Below are 17,821 nucleotides of genomic sequence, written 5' to 3' on the forward strand. Positions count from 1 at the left end.
TTATGTATATATTATAGGCAGCCAACTTAGTGTTATTAGTTGCATCATTTATTTGTATTTGTTGTAGGCCTATTAGTAGGTGTATAACTTTTTTATGCTCATAATTGACCTTTTATTATTATTATTTTTATTTAATTGTTAGTATTATTAGACAGTAGTTGCCATATTATAAGTATTGTTTTTGGGGGTTGTTTTATTATTTGGACATTCTTTAACCCGAGAAGGTGCATCTCAAGAGATTTCATCCTGCAAGATGTCTAATAAATAATTATCTCTCAAAACACAGCAGTTCTATTTTCGAGCCTCTTTCCAAACAGGTTTTCACTCCTCCAGTGCCAAACACACAAGAGCAATTAATTGTCAGTACAACCCTAATCACAAAACCGAGAGGCGACTGAAGTCTATTATTTGAAAAATCCACCGATTCTAGCAATTACAAAAAGAGCACACACGACGTTACAACTCTAGCAAACCACATATAATCGCGCCTCGGGATTTTGCAATTAAATTGCGACGGGACTGAAATAATAATCTAAAACATTTCAAATTGAATGAAACTGAAGCATAAATAATTTTGCTTAATAGTCAAGCTGGGTTAATGACGAAAGGTGGTTTCTCCAACAACAACAAAAATATTACACAAAGCATATTAGCTGCAATTTTAAAATAATAGAGCCCCAACCTATCATATAAGCCTAAAAAAAAATCGCGTTATTATTTGCATTAAAAGCCTACCTCTAGGGACCCTTCCGAGTCGTCAAGATTTTCAGAAAAGTCTGTTGGAGTTTTTCTCAGAGTCTGGTCCGCGGGCAGTGTGTTGTCGTTGTAAGATGTGAGGAACTTGAAGTCACTTGTGCGCGAACCCGTCGTCAGGTATGCGTCATAATTGTAAGTACTGCGGACAGTTCCTGCGCCATCCACCTCTGCGTAGTTGGGAGGGAGATACGCCCTGGGGATGGCGACCGCTCCGTCAAACAACAGTCTGGGCTTTCTCCTGCGGCAAAACCTCACGGCCAGGATGACAATGATGAAGGTGAGGAAAAAGGTGGAAACAGACACCAGCGCGATGATCAGATAAGAGGTGAGTTTGGAATTGCTCTCATCATAAGAGACATCTTTCAGTTCTGGCACTTCAGCCAAGTTATCAGAAATCACCAAATACATGCTACAGGTGGCAGAGAGAGAGGGCTGTCCGTTATCTTTCACTGACACAATGAGGTTCTGTTTCATGCTGTCAGATTCAGAAATGTCCCGCTGTGTCCTGATCTCTCCACTGTGGAGACCAATAGTGAAAAGTCCCGGATCAGTCGATTTGACCACATGATAGGACAGCCAGGCGTTCTGGCCGGAGTCCGCGTCCACCGCTATCACCTTGGAAACCAGAGAGCCTCCGTGCGCAGCTTTGGGGACCAGCTCAGTCATGAAGGAGTTCCGCTCCGGGGCGGGGTATAGTATCTGAGGAGAGTTGTCATTCACATCCGTTATGAACACACTGACCGTGACGTTGCTGCTGAGCGGAGGAGAACCGTTGTCTCTGGCCACCACGTGGACTTTAAAACTCCTGAACTGCTCATAATCAAACGACCTCACAGCGTGGATCACCCCCGTGTCTCCATTAACGGATAAAAACGAGGACACCGGAACACCGTTCACCTCACCAGGTAAGAGAGAATAAATCACTGTTCCGTTCTGTCTCCAGTCTGGGTCTCGTGCTGTAACGGAACACAGGGAAGACCCGGGTCTATTATTTTCAGTCACGTGGGCTTTATAGGACTGTTCCTCAAACACAGGTGGATTGTCGTTGACGTCAGCTACAGATAACTGAACACTTTTAGAGGAGGACAGAGGTGGAGAGCCCTCGTCGGTGGCAGTGATTGTAATGTTGTAATCAGACACTAGTTCACGGTCCAGTTCGCCCGTGGTCACCAGAGAATAGTAGTTTTTGATGGATGGCACCAGCTTAAAGGGAACGTTTTGCTGAATGGAGCAGCGGACCTGTCGGTTATTCTCAGAGTCTCTATCCTGCACGTTAATGATGCCCACCTCTGTACCAGGAGACGCGTTCTCAGGTATTGGGCTTTTCAGAGACTTTAGATATATCACAGGAGCGTTGTCATTAACATCAGTTACTTCTATTATCACTTTGGCATATGATGCTAACCCTAAACCGTCCTTCGCTTTGATGCGCAGCTCAAACGACGGAACCTCTTCAAAGTCAACAGAACCGATAACTTTAATTATTCCTCCCTTACGGTCTATAGAAAATACTTTTTTATCATCATCTGAAATGTGATCGAAATCATATGTCACCTCTCCATTAACTCCCTCATCTGCATCCGTAGCACTCACTGTAACCACTACAGTATCTAAAGGAGAGTTTTCAGGCAGACTGGCTTTATAGACGGCCTGGCTAAACACTGGGGCGTTATCGTTAGCATCCAGTACAGTGACGTGTATGACTACAGTACCTGATCTCTTCGGAGAGCCTCCGTCCATCGCTGTAAGCAATAATTTAATATCCTGCTTTACTTCACGGTCAAGCTTTTCATCTAGAACAAGCTCAACATTGTTACTATCAATGGACAACACAAATTTGTCATTCTTTTCTAGAGTGTATATTTGAACTGAGTTCTGCCCTATGTCCGCGTCATGAGCCTCTCCTAATAAAAAACGAGAACCTTTCTCCGCTGATTCCCTTATCTCTATATCTATCATGTCATCATTAAATTGTGGCGAATTGTCATTAATATCTTGAACATGAAGAGTAATGCGGTGCAGCTCCAAAGGATTCTCCAATACAAGTTCCTGGTTTAAAACACACGAAGCCTTCTTGCCACAAAGCCCATCTCTGTCAATCCTTTCGGCAGCATTTAAATCTCCGTTACTCAGATTAATGTCACAATACCGTTTGCGGTTCCCTTCGGTATCAATACGGGCCTTACGAGCGGAAAGTCTGCTCGCCTCCAGCCCGAGATCCTTGGCTATATTTCCAATAACAGATCCGCGTTTCATCTCCTCTGGAAAAGAATAGCTCACGTCTCCATAGGCGGAGTGCAGCGGTAGAAGAAAGAAAGCAAAGCCGCAGACCAGACCTGTCACCGAGAGTCCTTTGTTTCCCATCCTTAGATTAAAACGTCAAATAACCACCTCACAGTTAGACAGATCGATGTAATGAAAAATTGTTCGACAAAACCATGAAAATTCCCTATATTATCAACAAAGTATATGTGCATCTACCTCTACTGTTATCTGCAGTGAAATGGCACCAGAGCTTTGTCAATGACAACAGCAATGGGTGGAGAGCTACATATACTATACCTCCGCTAGTGAACAGCGACACTGTGTGTACCCTTCCAAAATTACACATAGTGTACACATACACGCTGACATTGCGCAAAATACTTAAAAAAAAATAGTAGGTAAACATTGGAAACATGATGTATGCCCCCAGCATAAGGAAGGGCATTACCAAATAGGCACAGGAAACAACATAAAACCACAAGCACTCATTTCCCTAAAACCATTCGCACTCTCGAGTTAGGTATATGCCAGGTAGAAATTAACTACTATTTACCAAATGGTAGCTAGGCCTATAAAGTCTGAAGAGGTGCAGGGTCCTTCTATCTCTCAACTGTCACTCATTGGTAAAATGCACAAAGCCAGTGAATAGAACTGTCAAGGAAGATATAGTTGAAGTCGGAAGTTTACATACACCTTAGCCAAATACATTTAAACTCAGTTTTTCACAATTCCTGACATTTAATCCTAGTAAAAAATGCCCTGTCTTAGGTCAGTTAGGATCACCACTTTATTTTAAGAATGTGAAATGGCAGAATAATAGTAGAGAGAGTGATTTATTTCATCTTTTATTTATTTCATCACATTCCCAGTGGGTCAGAAGTTTACATACACTCAGTTAGTATTTGGTAGCGTTGCCGCTACAGACTTTACAAAAACAACACGAGCGTTTCAACACAATGGACAGCGACACTCCGATACACTTCAGTACTTTTCTCAACATTGTGCTCTCTACACGTTGTTCTTTAGCCTTCTGAGGGTACATACAATCAACGGTTCCAAATAGAACCAGGCTATAACACGCCCTCTGTAATATTAAAACTGGGCGGTTGGCTATGAGGGAGAAAAAATGATTTGATTATCAATCCCAAGCCAAACGTACCCAAACACAATGCAAAGAACATAATATCATCCGGGATGTCTGCCTTGAAATGAGGAGGGTTGATTTCAAAGCAGAAAATACAACACATCCACCATATTTGAAAATACAAAACATGGGACAGATAATGAATGGAAATCTACATATAGGAGACCTGTGGAAACAGTGTTTTCATCATGAATCACAAAAACTGTTTTGAAATTGTGGCCACAAAATACTTTAACTACAAGTGTAAAACCTGCTACAGAGCAGTAGCACCCCGTCATTCAGGGAAAACCCCACCTGTTTTGAGCTCCAGCTGTTTAGCCACAAAAGTAAATAATGTATATACAGTACCAGACAAAAGTTTGGACACACCTACTCACTCAAGGGTTTTTCTTAATGTTTTACTATTTTCTACATTGTAGAATAATAGTGAGGACATCAAAACTATGAAATAACACATATGGAATCATGTTGTAACCAACAAAGTGTTAAACAAATCAAAATATGTTTTGCCTTGATGACAGCTTTGCACACTCTTGGCATTCTCTCAACCAGCTTCATGAGGTAGTCACCTGGAATGCATTTCAATTAACATGTGTACCTTGTTAAAAAGTTAAATTTGTGGATTTTTTCCCCCTCTTAATGCATTTGAGCCAATCAGTTGTGCTGTGACAAGGTAGGGGTGGCATACAGAATATTTGGTAAAAGACCAAGTCCATATTATGGCAAGAACAGCTCGAAAATAAGCAAAGAGAAACAACAGTCCATCATTACTTTAAGACATGAAGGTCAGTCAATGCATTACATTTCAAGAACTTTGAAAGTTTCTTCAAGTGCAGTCACAAAAACCATCAAGCTCCATGATGAAACTGGCTCTCATGAGGACTGCCACAGGAATGGAAGACCCAGAGTTACCTCTGCTGCAGACGATAAGTTAATTTGAGTTAACTGCACCTCAGATTGCAGCCCAAATAAATGCTTCACAGAGTTCAAGTAACAGACACATCTCAACATCAACTGTTCAGAGGAGACTGCGTGAATTAGGCCTTCATGGGCGAATTTCTGCAAAGAAACCACTACTAAAGGACACCAATAAGAAGAAGACACCTGTTTGGGCCAAGAAACATGAGCAATGGACATTAGACTGCTGGAAATCTGTCCTTTGGTCTGATGAGTCCAAATTGGAGACTTTTGGTTCCAACCCCTGTGTCTTTGTGAGACGCAAAGTAGGTGAACGGGTGATTTCCGCATTTGTGGTTCACACCGTGAAGCATGGAGGAGGAGGTGTGATGGTGTTTTGCTGGTGACAATGTTGGTGATATATTTAGAATTCAAGGCACACTTAACCAGCATGGCTACCACAGCATTCTGCAGCGATGCGCCGTCCCATCTGGTTTGCGCTTAGTGGGACTATCACTTTTTTTTCAACAGGACAATGACCCAACACACCTCCAGGCTGTGTAAGGGCTATTTGACCAAGGAGGAGAGTGATAGAGTGCTGCTTCAGATGACCTGGCCTCCACAATCACCCGACCTCAACCAAATTGAGATGGTTTGGGATGAGTTGCACCGCAGAGTGAAGGAAAAGCAGCCAACAAGTGCTCAGCATGTGGGAACCCCTTCAAGACTGTTGGAAAAGCATTCCTCATGAAGCTGGTTGAGAGAATGCCAAGAGTGTGCAAAGCTGTCATCAAGGCAAAGGGTGGCTACTTTGAAGAATCTCAAGTATAAAATATATTTTGATTTGTTCAACACTTTTTTGTTTAATACATGATTACATATGTGTTATTTCATAGTTTGGATGTCTTCACTATTATTCTACAATGTAGAAAATAGTAAAAATAAAGAAAAACCCTTGAATGGGTGTGTGTGTCCAATCTTTTGACTGGTACTGTATATATATGTATATATTTTTTTTATTGACTGTTTTGTATGTTATTTCTTCATTAATACTTGTCACATTTCAGTTTGCAAACAATGTAAACCATTTTAATGAGTTAATAAAGCTGCACAACTATGGGCTGCAGTTCAAGAAAGTTATATTTACCCTCTCAGCTCTTGCGCTAGCCACTGTCCCTCGGGGAAATCCCAGTCGAAATTGGATGCAGATTGCCATTTTAAGTGGAGGTCCAATTCACTAAAGTTGCCCCCTCGGCCTTCGAATTAGCTCGAGGGAGAGAGTGAACAACGTTGGTCACTTGCGGGATTGATATAACCCACAATTCAATGCAAACTGTAGTGACGTCAAACTCTGGTGCCCGCAAAGTCTCAAATTTAATCAACAAGGCTGCATATTCAGCATGTCAGAAAAAAGTATGAAGCTAGCTTGCTAAAAAAGATATATAGACATTGATTTTAGCGTGGGCAAATTGGCTTAGTCTCGTCGTAAACAGCCTATAAATATAAAACGTAGCTAGATTCATAAACATATTTTGGGAATATCTGAAATGGATTGGAATAAATTACCAAACTAGGGAACTAGCTAGCCAGCTATTGGTAACTGTAGCTAGCCAGCTAAATACATTCGTTTGCTAGGTACATTGAAAGCTTTAGGTTGGTTGGTTTTAAACTTCACGATTTCCAACAAGGATGTTGCCTCTCCGATCATCACTCTCCCTCGCTTGGGCAAGGGACATTTAAGGTACACTCAGATTTGACGATGTAAAACGTAATTCAAGCGCTGAGGGTTTGGGTACGAGGGCTGTCTATTTTGAGTTTGAAACGCAGCCAACGTCTCTTTTTCGCTTTCTTGAGTAAGGCTGTTCCAAAATGCAGGTGTTTCAGCCTAGCTCATTGCTTTCTGTGATGGAGGGGCAGCCAGTGGGTAATACAAAGCGTAGGGCTTGGTAATCTTCTCTAGTTGCGCCATTATTGGCTCAGTGTTCTGTCACTCATGGGGACACTCCCTCACTGCAAAATCTACAGGGAGAGCTTTAAAGTTCAAGACCCCTTGGTTGCTGCCTTAGATTTACATTAGAAGTGCCCAACCAAGAAGGCACAAAGTCATTGGCCACAGATAAAATTACATCAAATCACATTATATCTACCGTAGCTTTGATTGGAGTGATCATGTCAACATCATACTTTCAAAATCTTAGCTAGCAAACTACACAGGCAGTCACCATCATGATTCACATTGACAATCTACTGGCAAATCCTTTTCAGTCCTTGTCATATGAAGAGAAATTATAGATAAAACGTATCAGTGCTCATCAGCCATTAGACATAAACATTACACAACAAGTTGGAAATTGCAAATTCAACAATGAGTTGTTTGGAAGATATCAGTGGCTAACTGCAAGCGTTGAAAAAAACAAATCCCTATTTGTCTTCCCCTGCCTGCTATCCGGTGGAGAGAGTGTGTGGCCCATGTCTGGTTTTAATGGTCTCTTCTCAAAGCTTAAAAGGTTAAATACTTTGGCGATGCTGTCAAGCCAGCATGACTTCTGCTGCGTTCAAACAACTGGAAACTCAGAACTGAGAAATCTCAGACTTCAGTGAGTTCAAAACAACTGGGAACTCTGAACAAAATGAACTCCGACTGGGGAAATATGTTTGAACGATCATCCATCTCACAATTCCAAGTCGGGTAACTCAGGCCTCTTTCTAGAGCTCCGACCCGATCCTCACTGACGTCACTGACGTGATTCAACCTTGTTTTTTTTTTTAGAGTTCTCAGTTGTCTTGAAAGCAGCATAAACCCAGAGAATGTCAGACTTTGATGACAAAGTTTTATGACAAAATGTGCCCTTAAGAAGGACCGCCGTGCCACCTTCCTGTTCAAGTTAGCACAGCACAACTGTGAGTCCAAAAATGTATTGTATGCTGCTACAGAAATTATGTAATATATTATGTAATATGCCAGGGAGATATGTATACTGTAACTAAGAAGGTAATACTAAGTGTATGTTAAGTAGTAAGCTGTTTGTAGCCCATGTGCCTCACCTTAATAATTCGGTCCCTTTCCCCTCATCTGACTTGGTGGTGCACATGTAGGCTTTAGCCTGTTTTAGAGAAATGTCATCATCGAATATTGTAAGAGCTTTCATTGTCTGCTTACATGCCCCGTTTATTTGTCCTATGGTTCTGATTTGGTGTACAGGGAGAATACTGTAAGAATGGCCCATGTTCTGAATTCTGTCGCTGTACATTTCAAAAGGGCTGAACAAATAGTTGTATTGACTATGTCCGTCTTAGCTCACTCATTCATGTCTTAATCGAAATTACGGATTGCCTCATTTCCACTCATCGTTCCCTTATGCCATAGTTTGTACAGCTCAATTGTCAGTAGAATTTACATTTGTTTAAGCAAGTCAGCCATATCAGCTATGTTTTTTTAAGGCAATAAATGAGGCTGAATGAACTGTTTCGCTGCCAGACAAGGCTCCGCTGATTGACAGGTGTAGCAGGGGTAAGGATTCACTCCATGGTGCTGAAAGGAAAGCTCCTCTGTTGGGACAGCTTTATGTAGGCCCTAACAGTTTATGGGCACCTTTTTGTCACCATTACAGTGCAATTCATGTATGGTTTCGTGTTGTGTTGTGTAGTGACTTTGCTGGCATGATTATTATTTATTTTTTTGGAAGTTCACCCCACCAGGATATACATGCAAAAACCACCACTGATACAGAGCCTAATTAGTGCCAAGTCTATTATTAACGGTAAAGTCCTACCTCTGGGGAAACATCGGCATCTTCAAGATCATCAGCAAAGTCTGTAGTAATTTTTCTCAGAGTCTGGTCCGTGGGTAGTGTGTTGTAAGATGTGACGAACTTGAAGTCACTTGTGCGCGATCCCGTTGTCATGTATGCGTCATAATTGTATGTGCTGCGGAGAGTTCCCGCGCCATCCACCTCTGCGTAGTTGGAAGGGAGATACGCACTGGGGATGGCGACCGCTCCGTCAAACAACAGTCTGGGCTTTCTCCTGCGGCAAAACCTCACGGCCAGGATGACAATAATGAAGGTGAGGAAAAAGGTGGAGACGGACACCAGCGCGATGATCAGATAAGAGGTGAGTTTGGAATTGCTCTCATCATAAGAGACATCTTTCAGTTCCGGCATTTCAGCCAAGTTATCAGAAATCACTAAATACATTGTACAGGTGGCAGAGAGAGAGGGCTGTCCGTTATCTTTCACTGACACAATGAGGTTCTGTTTCATGCTGTCAGATTCAGAAATGTCCCGCTGTGTCCGGATCTCTCCACTGTGGAGACCAATAGCGAAAAGTCCCGGATCTGTGGATTTGACCACATGATAGGACAGCCAGGCGTTCTGCCCGGAGTCCGCGTCCACCGCTATCACCTTGGAAACCAGAGAGCCTCCGTGCGCAGCTTTGGGGACCAGCTCGGTCATGAAGGAGTTCCGCTCCGGGGCGGGGTATAGTATCTGAGGAGAGTTGTCATTCACATCCGTTATGAACACACTGACCGTGACGTTGCTGCTGAGCGGAGGAGAACCGTTGTCTCTGGCCACCACGAGGACCTTAAAACTCCTGAACTGCTCATAATCAAACGAGCTCACAGCGTGGATCACCCCCGTGTCTCCATTAACGGATAAAAACGAGGACACTTGGACACCGTTCACCTCACCAGGTAAGAGAGAATAAATCACTGTTCCGTTCTGTCTCCAGTCTGGGTCCCGTGCAGTAACGGAACACACGGAGGAACCGGGTTTGTTATTTTCAGTCACGTGGGCTTTATAGGACTGTTCCTCAAACACAGGTGGGTTGTCGTTGACGTCAGCTACAGATAACTGAACACTTTTAGAGGAGGACAGAGGTGGAGAGCCCTCGTCGGTGGCAGTGATTGTAATGTTGTAATCAGACACTAGTTCCCGGTCCAGTTCGCCCGTGGTCACCAGAGAATAGTAGTTTTTGATTGATGGCACCAGCTTAAAAGGAACGTTTTGCTGAATGGAGCAGCGGACCTGTCGGTTATTCTCAGAGTCTCTATCATGCACGTTAATGATGCCCACCTCTGTACCAGGTGACGCGTTCTCAGGTATGGGGCTAGTCAGAGATTGTAGATATATCACAGGGACGTTGTCATTAATATCTGTGATTTCTATTATCAAGGTAGAGGAAGATGCTAATCCTAAACCGTCCTTTGCGCTGATCTGCATTTCATATAATGACTCATCTTCATAATCCAGAGACCCAATAACTCTTAGTTCTCCCGTTTTATGATCAAGAGAAAATACAATGTTATTTTCATCTGAAACATGGTCAAAATCATACAGAACTTCGCCATTGGGTCCCTCGTCTATATCACTGGCGCTCACTGTAATTACAAGAGTATCTAAAGGAGAGTTTTCAGGCAGACTGGCTTTATAGACGGCCTGGCTAAACACTGGGGCGTTATCGTTAGCATCCAGTACAGTGACGTGTATGACTACAGTACCTGATCTCTGCGGAGTGCCCCCATCTACAGCTGTGAGTAATAATTTAAATTCCTGCTGTTGTTCACGGTCTAGCTCTTTGTCTAAGACTAATTCGGCATTTTTCCGTCCGCCACTTTTTGTATTAACATTCAAAATGAAATGGTCATTCCTTTCAAGTTTATAGCTTTGAACCGTGTTCTGTCCTATATCCGCATCACGAGGCTCATCTAATAAAAAGCGAGCTCCTTTTACGGACAATTCTGCTATTTCAATTTTAATCACCTCTTCCTTAAATTGCGGGGAATTGTCATTAATATCTTGAACATGAAGAGTAATGCGGTGCAGCTCCAAAGGATTCTCCAATACAAGTTCCTGGTTTAAAACACACGAAGCCTTCTTGCCACAAAGCCCATCTCTGTCAATCCTTTCAGCTATAGTCAAATCTCCCGTACTTAGATTAATGTCACAATACCGTTCGTGGTTCCCTTCGGTATCAATACGGGCCTTACGAGCGGAAAGTCTGCTCGCCTCCAGCCCGAGATCCTTGGCTATATTTCCAATAACAGATCCGCGTTTCATCTCCTCCGGAAAAGAATAGCTTACGTCTCCATTGGCGAAGTGCAGCGGTAGAAGAAAGAAAATAAAGCCGCAGACCAGGCCTGTCACCGAGATTCCTTTGTGCCCCATCGTTAGAATGCGGTGAAGAGATCCCCTTATATTCAGATCGATCGAAGTATAACGATTCCACTGGCTGAGATATGGTTTGATAGAAAATTACAACAAAATATAAACCAAGAGAATGCGCAATCTGACCATTTCCACGGTGTTCTGCATTAGTGGCAAACCCTGAGCTGTAAATACGACAGCAGTGGGAGGAGAGGTGTATACAGTATATTCAACCTCAGCTGGTGAACAGCGACACTTAGAGCAACCTTCAGAAATGACGCATACTTAATTACATTGCACTGTTAAATATGTTTGATATAGGAAATATTTACGTATACTTACTCATTGTATATCCTGTAGGCTTCTATGTTGAGGAAACGAAGCCATTGTAAACGTATAGAGCAATCAATAGCCGTAGGTCACAGCCAGTATGTTTCAGCGCCATGGACAGCGACCACTAGGGACCGCGGTGGACGTACACTCTCAAACTTCTCGTCTCTCGAGTCTCTCTATACAAATAGTGTTACGAGTTGGAAACTAAAAACCAACTTACCATGCTGCTACTCTTACAGTTAAGGCTCCTTTACTTTTTGAGGCGACAGATATGGTTGTTTAGAAAAAAATAGATAAAATGGAATCACACCATTCTAAGAGCATGCATATCAACAAAACGAACCGAAAGTCCCAAACCTGTCAACCCTCATCTCAATTTAGTTGGGCTGCTATAAAGATACCCATACCCATGTGTTAATACACATGTCGTTAACAAGTGCTGGGATCCCATTCTATGGGCCTACTGTTAGTATACTGAAGGGATAGAGAGCTCGGGAGGGAGGGAAAGAGCAGCGCGTGCGCAATTCATTCGAAGCAGCTCGTGCCTGGTGCTACACAGCGGCATACAGAGAGTCATTTTAGAACTGCACACAGCGATGAAATAGTCACCGGCCAAATCGACTGATTAGCCTTTGTACTTAAATGCAAGGTATTTCTTCCAGTGATATTAAACAACATAGTTAGCCTACGTTTTCGGGTTTGCGAGGCCGAGGCAGTATTCTTCAAAAGAGATGTAGGCTAATATTTACTTTCTGTAAGGCTACGTTTCAGACACACAAAGCTTCATGATTGCAACCCTGTTATTCAACATTCCAACGGGCTGGACATACACTGAAGCATAGCCATCACCTGTCAATCCTCCATCAAACGTTCTACATGTAGCGATGAATCCATAGCACCTTACCTTTTCTCTGTGGGATCCATGAAGACCTTCATCCTCCCTGAAACTGATCCCGTGGTCGTGGGAAACAATCTGCAATGATAAAAAGCTCGTTAAATATCATTGCTTACATATTGCTGTTTGCTTGGAAATCACGGAATGTAACCGTAACTGCACGTTTAGCTTTCATATGCTTATTTTTCCAATCAAATCAAATTGTATTGGTCGCGGGGGTAGACTGGCCTGGGTATGCGCTGGCTTGCTTAACTTACATATGGCTCCATCAGACTATATTCTCGTGTGAACATGCATTTTGGGGCAAGGATGATGATACTGTGTTGAAAATGCACTGCCTGTCATCGGCTGTAAACGAAAGCATGTTTAACAACGCTGGTCCCCTTGCTTGAATGTAAACGAAAGCATGTTTAACAACGCTGGTCCCCTTGCTTGACTGTAACAGCTTTGTCTGTGTGTGTTGTGTTTCTCCAGCAGAGAGCGACTTTCACTCAGAGCGCGCCAGCCCAAGCAACTCAGCAAGACTCAATGCGAGCGAAAGCTATTAACAATGTCTTCACACCACTTGTGCTTTACAACAGCTCTGCAACATGTCACGTTGTTGGTCTAAAGCATATTTAAATTGCATACATTATTTCAGATGTGTTATCAACCTGTAAATTGTTTGTTTGTGTGTGATGATAAAGTATTCATTCCGGGAGATAGGAGCGAGTGTCTTCTTCTTCTCTGAAATATTGGCGTTCGTACAAATTGTATGTGCATGCCGGCGCCTGTTTGACATGATAATGATTCCAGAATACTGACGAGGGATCAGCGCGCTAAACGTCTTTGATATTACTTAACAACACTCAAATCTACGCTGCCACGTTCTGCAAGGTCAATGCACCTCAAAACCAGGGCGTGTAGTCTGGTCATTTCCCTCAGTACAAGGCAAGGAAGCGCTCGTTGGTAGGAGGCAGATTGAAATCTATAACCACATGATTTATGTCCATGAAGAAACACTGAGAATGCATTTAGTGTTTTCTATAGAGTAGACTGTTATGCATATGAGCGAGAGAGAGAAAAGAGAACCGAGAACATAGAACGGAGACTCAGATTAAACGTGGTTAACTCTTCACCCCTGCGGTCTCTGGGCTCCTCATTAGACCAGTCTCTCTGGCCACTGCGGCCAAGATAGCATCAGTAGCCATTTTCTTTGGTCTAATCAGCTCAGACCTCCCCTGTGCCCCGTTCACTGTGCCCTGGCTTTCATGACCGTCCAGCTACAGCCATGCCCCTGACACATAGCCTGCAGCGGGACAGAGGACACACACACACACACACACACACACACACACACACACACACACACACACACACACACACACACACACACACACACACACACACACACACACCACTTTGCCTCATTCCTCACAGCTATGACTTCCTTCACATATTCCTCCTTTTATTTCTCTCACTGTTTTGACTTCTTTCCAAAGTGGAGTTTAACAAAACGGTGTCCACCCAAGCAGAAGGAACAGGTAACCTCTGTGGTGTGGTTGTGAGGTGTGGTATGGCTGTGAACGTGACCGTGAAGGTTGGTTGGTCATCAGAGCCGGACAGTGCTATGCTGCTGCAGCCTGCTTTGTGCAGAGTGGGCAACATGGGGAGATGGTGTTTGTCTGGCACATCCTGTGAGACAGGTGTGGTTGCCAGGTCTGTGAGCCAGCAACACTACCCAGCTCTGCTATAATAGAATAGGGAAATACTGCAAAGGTTGACATTCATCATACTGAAACTCCTTCTGTAAGTGCAAATGACATACACAACACTTAGCCTGGTCTCATAGACTAGGTTTACCATAGTAAATGTATATCCGGGACACACAAATGAGTATGATATGTTTCGTTTAGTATGGTTACATAAGACAGAAGGTTACTTAAGGGCCAAAAACTAAAGTAGGGTAATTGATTGTGATGGATGGGTAAGTGTATAACGCTAACATCTAGCAACCAAAAGGTTTCCTGGTCGAATTTCATCATGGACAACTTTAGCTAATTAGCAACTTTGCAACTACTTACTACTTTTTTAGCTACTTTGCAACTACTTAGAATGTTAGCTAACCCTAACCCTAATCATACCCTTAACCTTAACACTAACCTTAACCTTAACCCTTAACCCCTAACACTAAACCCTAGCCTTGTTAACATTAGCCATCTAGCTAGCATTAGCCACCGAGCTATCGTTACTAAAAACAAAATGTAATTCGGAAAATATCACACAAAATGGATGATGGACATCCACAAATTAATAACTACCATATGAAACGTAACATATCATTCTAATTGGAGGGTCCCGGATTTTCATTTACTGTGTTATGTCTACCCCTGAGTCCAGGTTGCAACACTTCATAGAAAAATCTGTGTCTTTATAAAATCTATAGTGTGCATTGTATCCTTCATCAGAACTGCTCAAACACGCTCACTCTCTTCAGATTGTGTTTAAGTGTTGTCTCTAAGTCACCTTCTGATACTGGAGTGTCCGTCAGTCACACACTGACTCTGTCCTTGCCCACTCCCTCTCCGTCTCCCAGATCAAATGTGAGTTTATGTCAGTCACTTAATTGTCTGCCTGTCTCCTCTTCCTGTCTTCACATCTTTCATTATCTCTCTCTCAGACTCTCTAGACACTCTGTATTGCTCTCAGCAAGGTTTGGTGCTCCTGTTGCTGTCGAGTGAATTTATTACAGAGATTAATCTCCCCGTCTGCGTGGCTGTGATCGTGTCTCCGACCCGCGCTGTTTGCTTCTCTCAGCAGGATGTTGTTCTTTCTGAGTCACTGCGGCTGGAGAGCTGGCTGACCCCAACATGACAACCCCCACCACAGACACCCCCAAACCCTTACCCCTTGAAACATTATATCCCAATCCCTCAAACCCCAAATACTCAAACCCCCTACAATATACATTCACACCCCAATGGCCAAATACTCTCTTAACATCAACTAAAAGCAACCATATTATTATTAGTTTGAATGCTGTGGGAGAATTAGTGAGACAGACACGATAGTGAAATGTTTCAGCCATTGATATATACATTTCACAGAACCTTACTCTACCTGCTTTTTGCACTTCAGTCCTCCAGCGCTTCAGGTCAGCAGTCCTCTTGACTTCAGGTCAGCAGTCCTCTTGACTTCAGGTCAGCAGTCCTCTTGACTTCAGGTCAGCTGTCCTCTTGACTTCAGGTCAGCTGTCCTCTTGACTTCAGGTCAGCAGTCCTCTTGACTTCAGGTCAGCAGTCCTCTTTACTTCAGGTCAGCTGTCCTCTTGACTTCAGGTCAGCTGTCCTCTTGACTTCAGGTCAGCAGTCCTCTTGACTTCAGGTCAGCAGTCCTCTTGACTTCAGGTCAGCAGTCCTCTTGACTTCAGGTCAGCAGTCCTCTTGACTTCAGGTTAGGCCGCACTCCTTCATCTCCTTCATCCCTCTCTCCATTTTCAGGGTTCATTTCGTTCTTCTTTTTCTTTTGCAGTTTGCTAAAGGGTTGGAGTCATTCAGGGCCTTTTATTATTCATTCTCTAAAAAACAGTCCTACTATTCATTGTTGTTGTGTGGGACTAAATGGGCTCCTATTTATCTGTGTGGATTGCATATGAGTGGATCATGGTTGGTAGAAGAGAGACCAGAGACCCCTGTTAGTGCAGCAGCCTATTGCTAGTAGTGCTGGAGGTCTGTTCATTCTGCCACAATGCATATCTATATTCATTAACTGGAGCGACGCAATACTCTACAGACCAAATGCTGCTGGCTATGCTTTTTTCCCCTTCGCTTGTATGTTTGTTTATTTTACTGAGGAAGTTGAAATGAGACAAAATGCAGAAATTAGGAACGGCCAGGACCCCCTTGTGAATGCTCTGGGGAGAGCTAAGATGTTGTTCCCACGCATGCAGACCAGGATGTCTGTGAGTGTATGTTTCTTTGGCGGTGTGTCTGGAACATATGTTGTAGTGGTGATTCAAACTGCAGTTTTTCCTGACAGTGTACTATAGCTTTGATCGGTGGAGGACTCATTGACGATGACACCAGGACAAAGAAAGGTGTGTGTGTGTATGTGTGTGTTAGAACTCTGACAGTCCTTTGAACCTTTGAAGTTGTCTCTGTCAGACATAAGGGACCCCACCCATCCTGCCTTCCTGGTTCAGAACTGTTTCCACCCTCCAGCTCTGCACAAGGAGTTTATCAGGCTCCCGAGTGTTGCAGTGCTCTAAGACACTGCATCTCAGTGCAAGAGGCGTTACTGCAGTACATTTTTCTAATCCAGGCTTCATCACATCCGGCTGGGATTGGGAGTCCCATAGGGCGCCGCACAATTGGCCCAGATTCGTCCAGGTTTGGCCGGGGTAGGCCGTCATTGTAAATAAGAATTTGTTCTTAACTGACTTGCCGAGTTAAATAAAGGTTAAATATTTTTTTTTAAATCAGGAGGCTGTTGCCATGGAGACTGTCCCCTACTGGTGGTAACCATAGAAACTTCCTTGTCTGGCTCCCACAGGGGGCGAGGGAGAGAGAGGGTTGTTTTGGCAGACATTAACCCTTGAACTCTCTTCACCGCTGTCTCCCTACCCTCTCCAAGATGCAGGATGAAAGAGAGGACAAGAGACAGAGAAAGAGAGCGATAGAGAGAAAATGAGAGAGGAGGGTGAAAGATGATAAGCAGCAAACATCGTCTGCAGCTCAAAGACCCAGATGACAGGCAGCAGAGAATAGACAATTGAAAAGAGACAAGAGCTCCCTGATCTTTCAAAGCTTTGTGCTTGATAAACAGCCATTAATCACTGAGCTACAGTAGCAATGTGCTGGAGAAACACTTAGTTACCCCAGAATCTAAACCCCATAATGAGCACCGTGGAATCCAGAGAACACAGTCAATGGTTAATAGTCTGATTGGAATATTCCTAGAATTCTAAATGAGCCCTTTGGAGATCAGTAGAGTTCATGAGAATATGCAGTCAGACACCATCATTTGTACATCAAATCAAACGTATTTATAAAGCCCTTTTTAAGTCAGCAGATGTCACCAAGTGCTTATACAGAAACCCAGCCTAAAACACCAAAGAGCAAGCAATGCAGATGTAGAAGCACGGTAGCTAGGAAAAACTCCCTAGAAAAGGCAGGAACCTAGGAAGAAACCTAGAGAGGAACCAGGCTCTGAGGGGTGGCCAGTCCTCTTCTGACAGTGCTGGGTGGAGATTCATTTACAAGTTACTGGATCATTATAATACATACGCAGGGCTCATCTAGCGACTTGATAAAGATGTATATCAGTATGGTATTACTAAGCAGTATTGTTCCAATGTTATGCTTGTGATTTCACTTATACTTGTCCGCTGTACTCTACATACCATTT

The 17,821-nt window shown here is 43.3% G+C and overlaps 2 protein-coding genes across 2 annotated transcripts; both read right to left on the minus strand.

The window, feature by feature from the left end:
• Window positions 1-723: 723 nt before the first annotated feature.
• On the minus strand, window positions 724-3,120 carry LOC120061924 (protocadherin gamma-A10-like). The gene has a single exon (XM_039011706.1). The coding sequence runs from the start codon at window positions 3,118-3,120 to the stop codon at window positions 724-726; it is 2,397 nt and encodes a 798-aa protein (XP_038867634.1).
• A 5,697-nt stretch (window positions 3,121-8,817) lies between these two features.
• On the minus strand, window positions 8,818-11,229 carry LOC120061925 (protocadherin gamma-A11-like). Its single transcript, XM_039011707.1, has one exon. The coding sequence runs from the start codon at window positions 11,227-11,229 to the stop codon at window positions 8,818-8,820; it is 2,412 nt and encodes an 803-aa protein (XP_038867635.1).
• Between the last annotated feature and the right edge of the window lie 6,592 nt (window positions 11,230-17,821).

This window comes from Salvelinus namaycush, chromosome 17 (genome assembly GCF_016432855.1).
Source record: "Salvelinus namaycush isolate Seneca chromosome 17, SaNama_1.0, whole genome shotgun sequence".
Taxonomy (NCBI): Eukaryota; Metazoa; Chordata; class Actinopteri; order Salmoniformes; family Salmonidae; genus Salvelinus; species Salvelinus namaycush.

Coding starts and splice junctions, on each gene's coding strand:
- LOC120061925 (XM_039011707.1), bottom strand. CDS start 11,229: ATGGGGCACAAAGGAATCTCGGTGACAGGCCTGGTCTGCGGCTTTATT.
- LOC120061924 (XM_039011706.1), bottom strand. CDS start 3,120: ATGGGAAACAAAGGACTCTCGGTGACAGGTCTGGTCTGCGGCTTTGCT.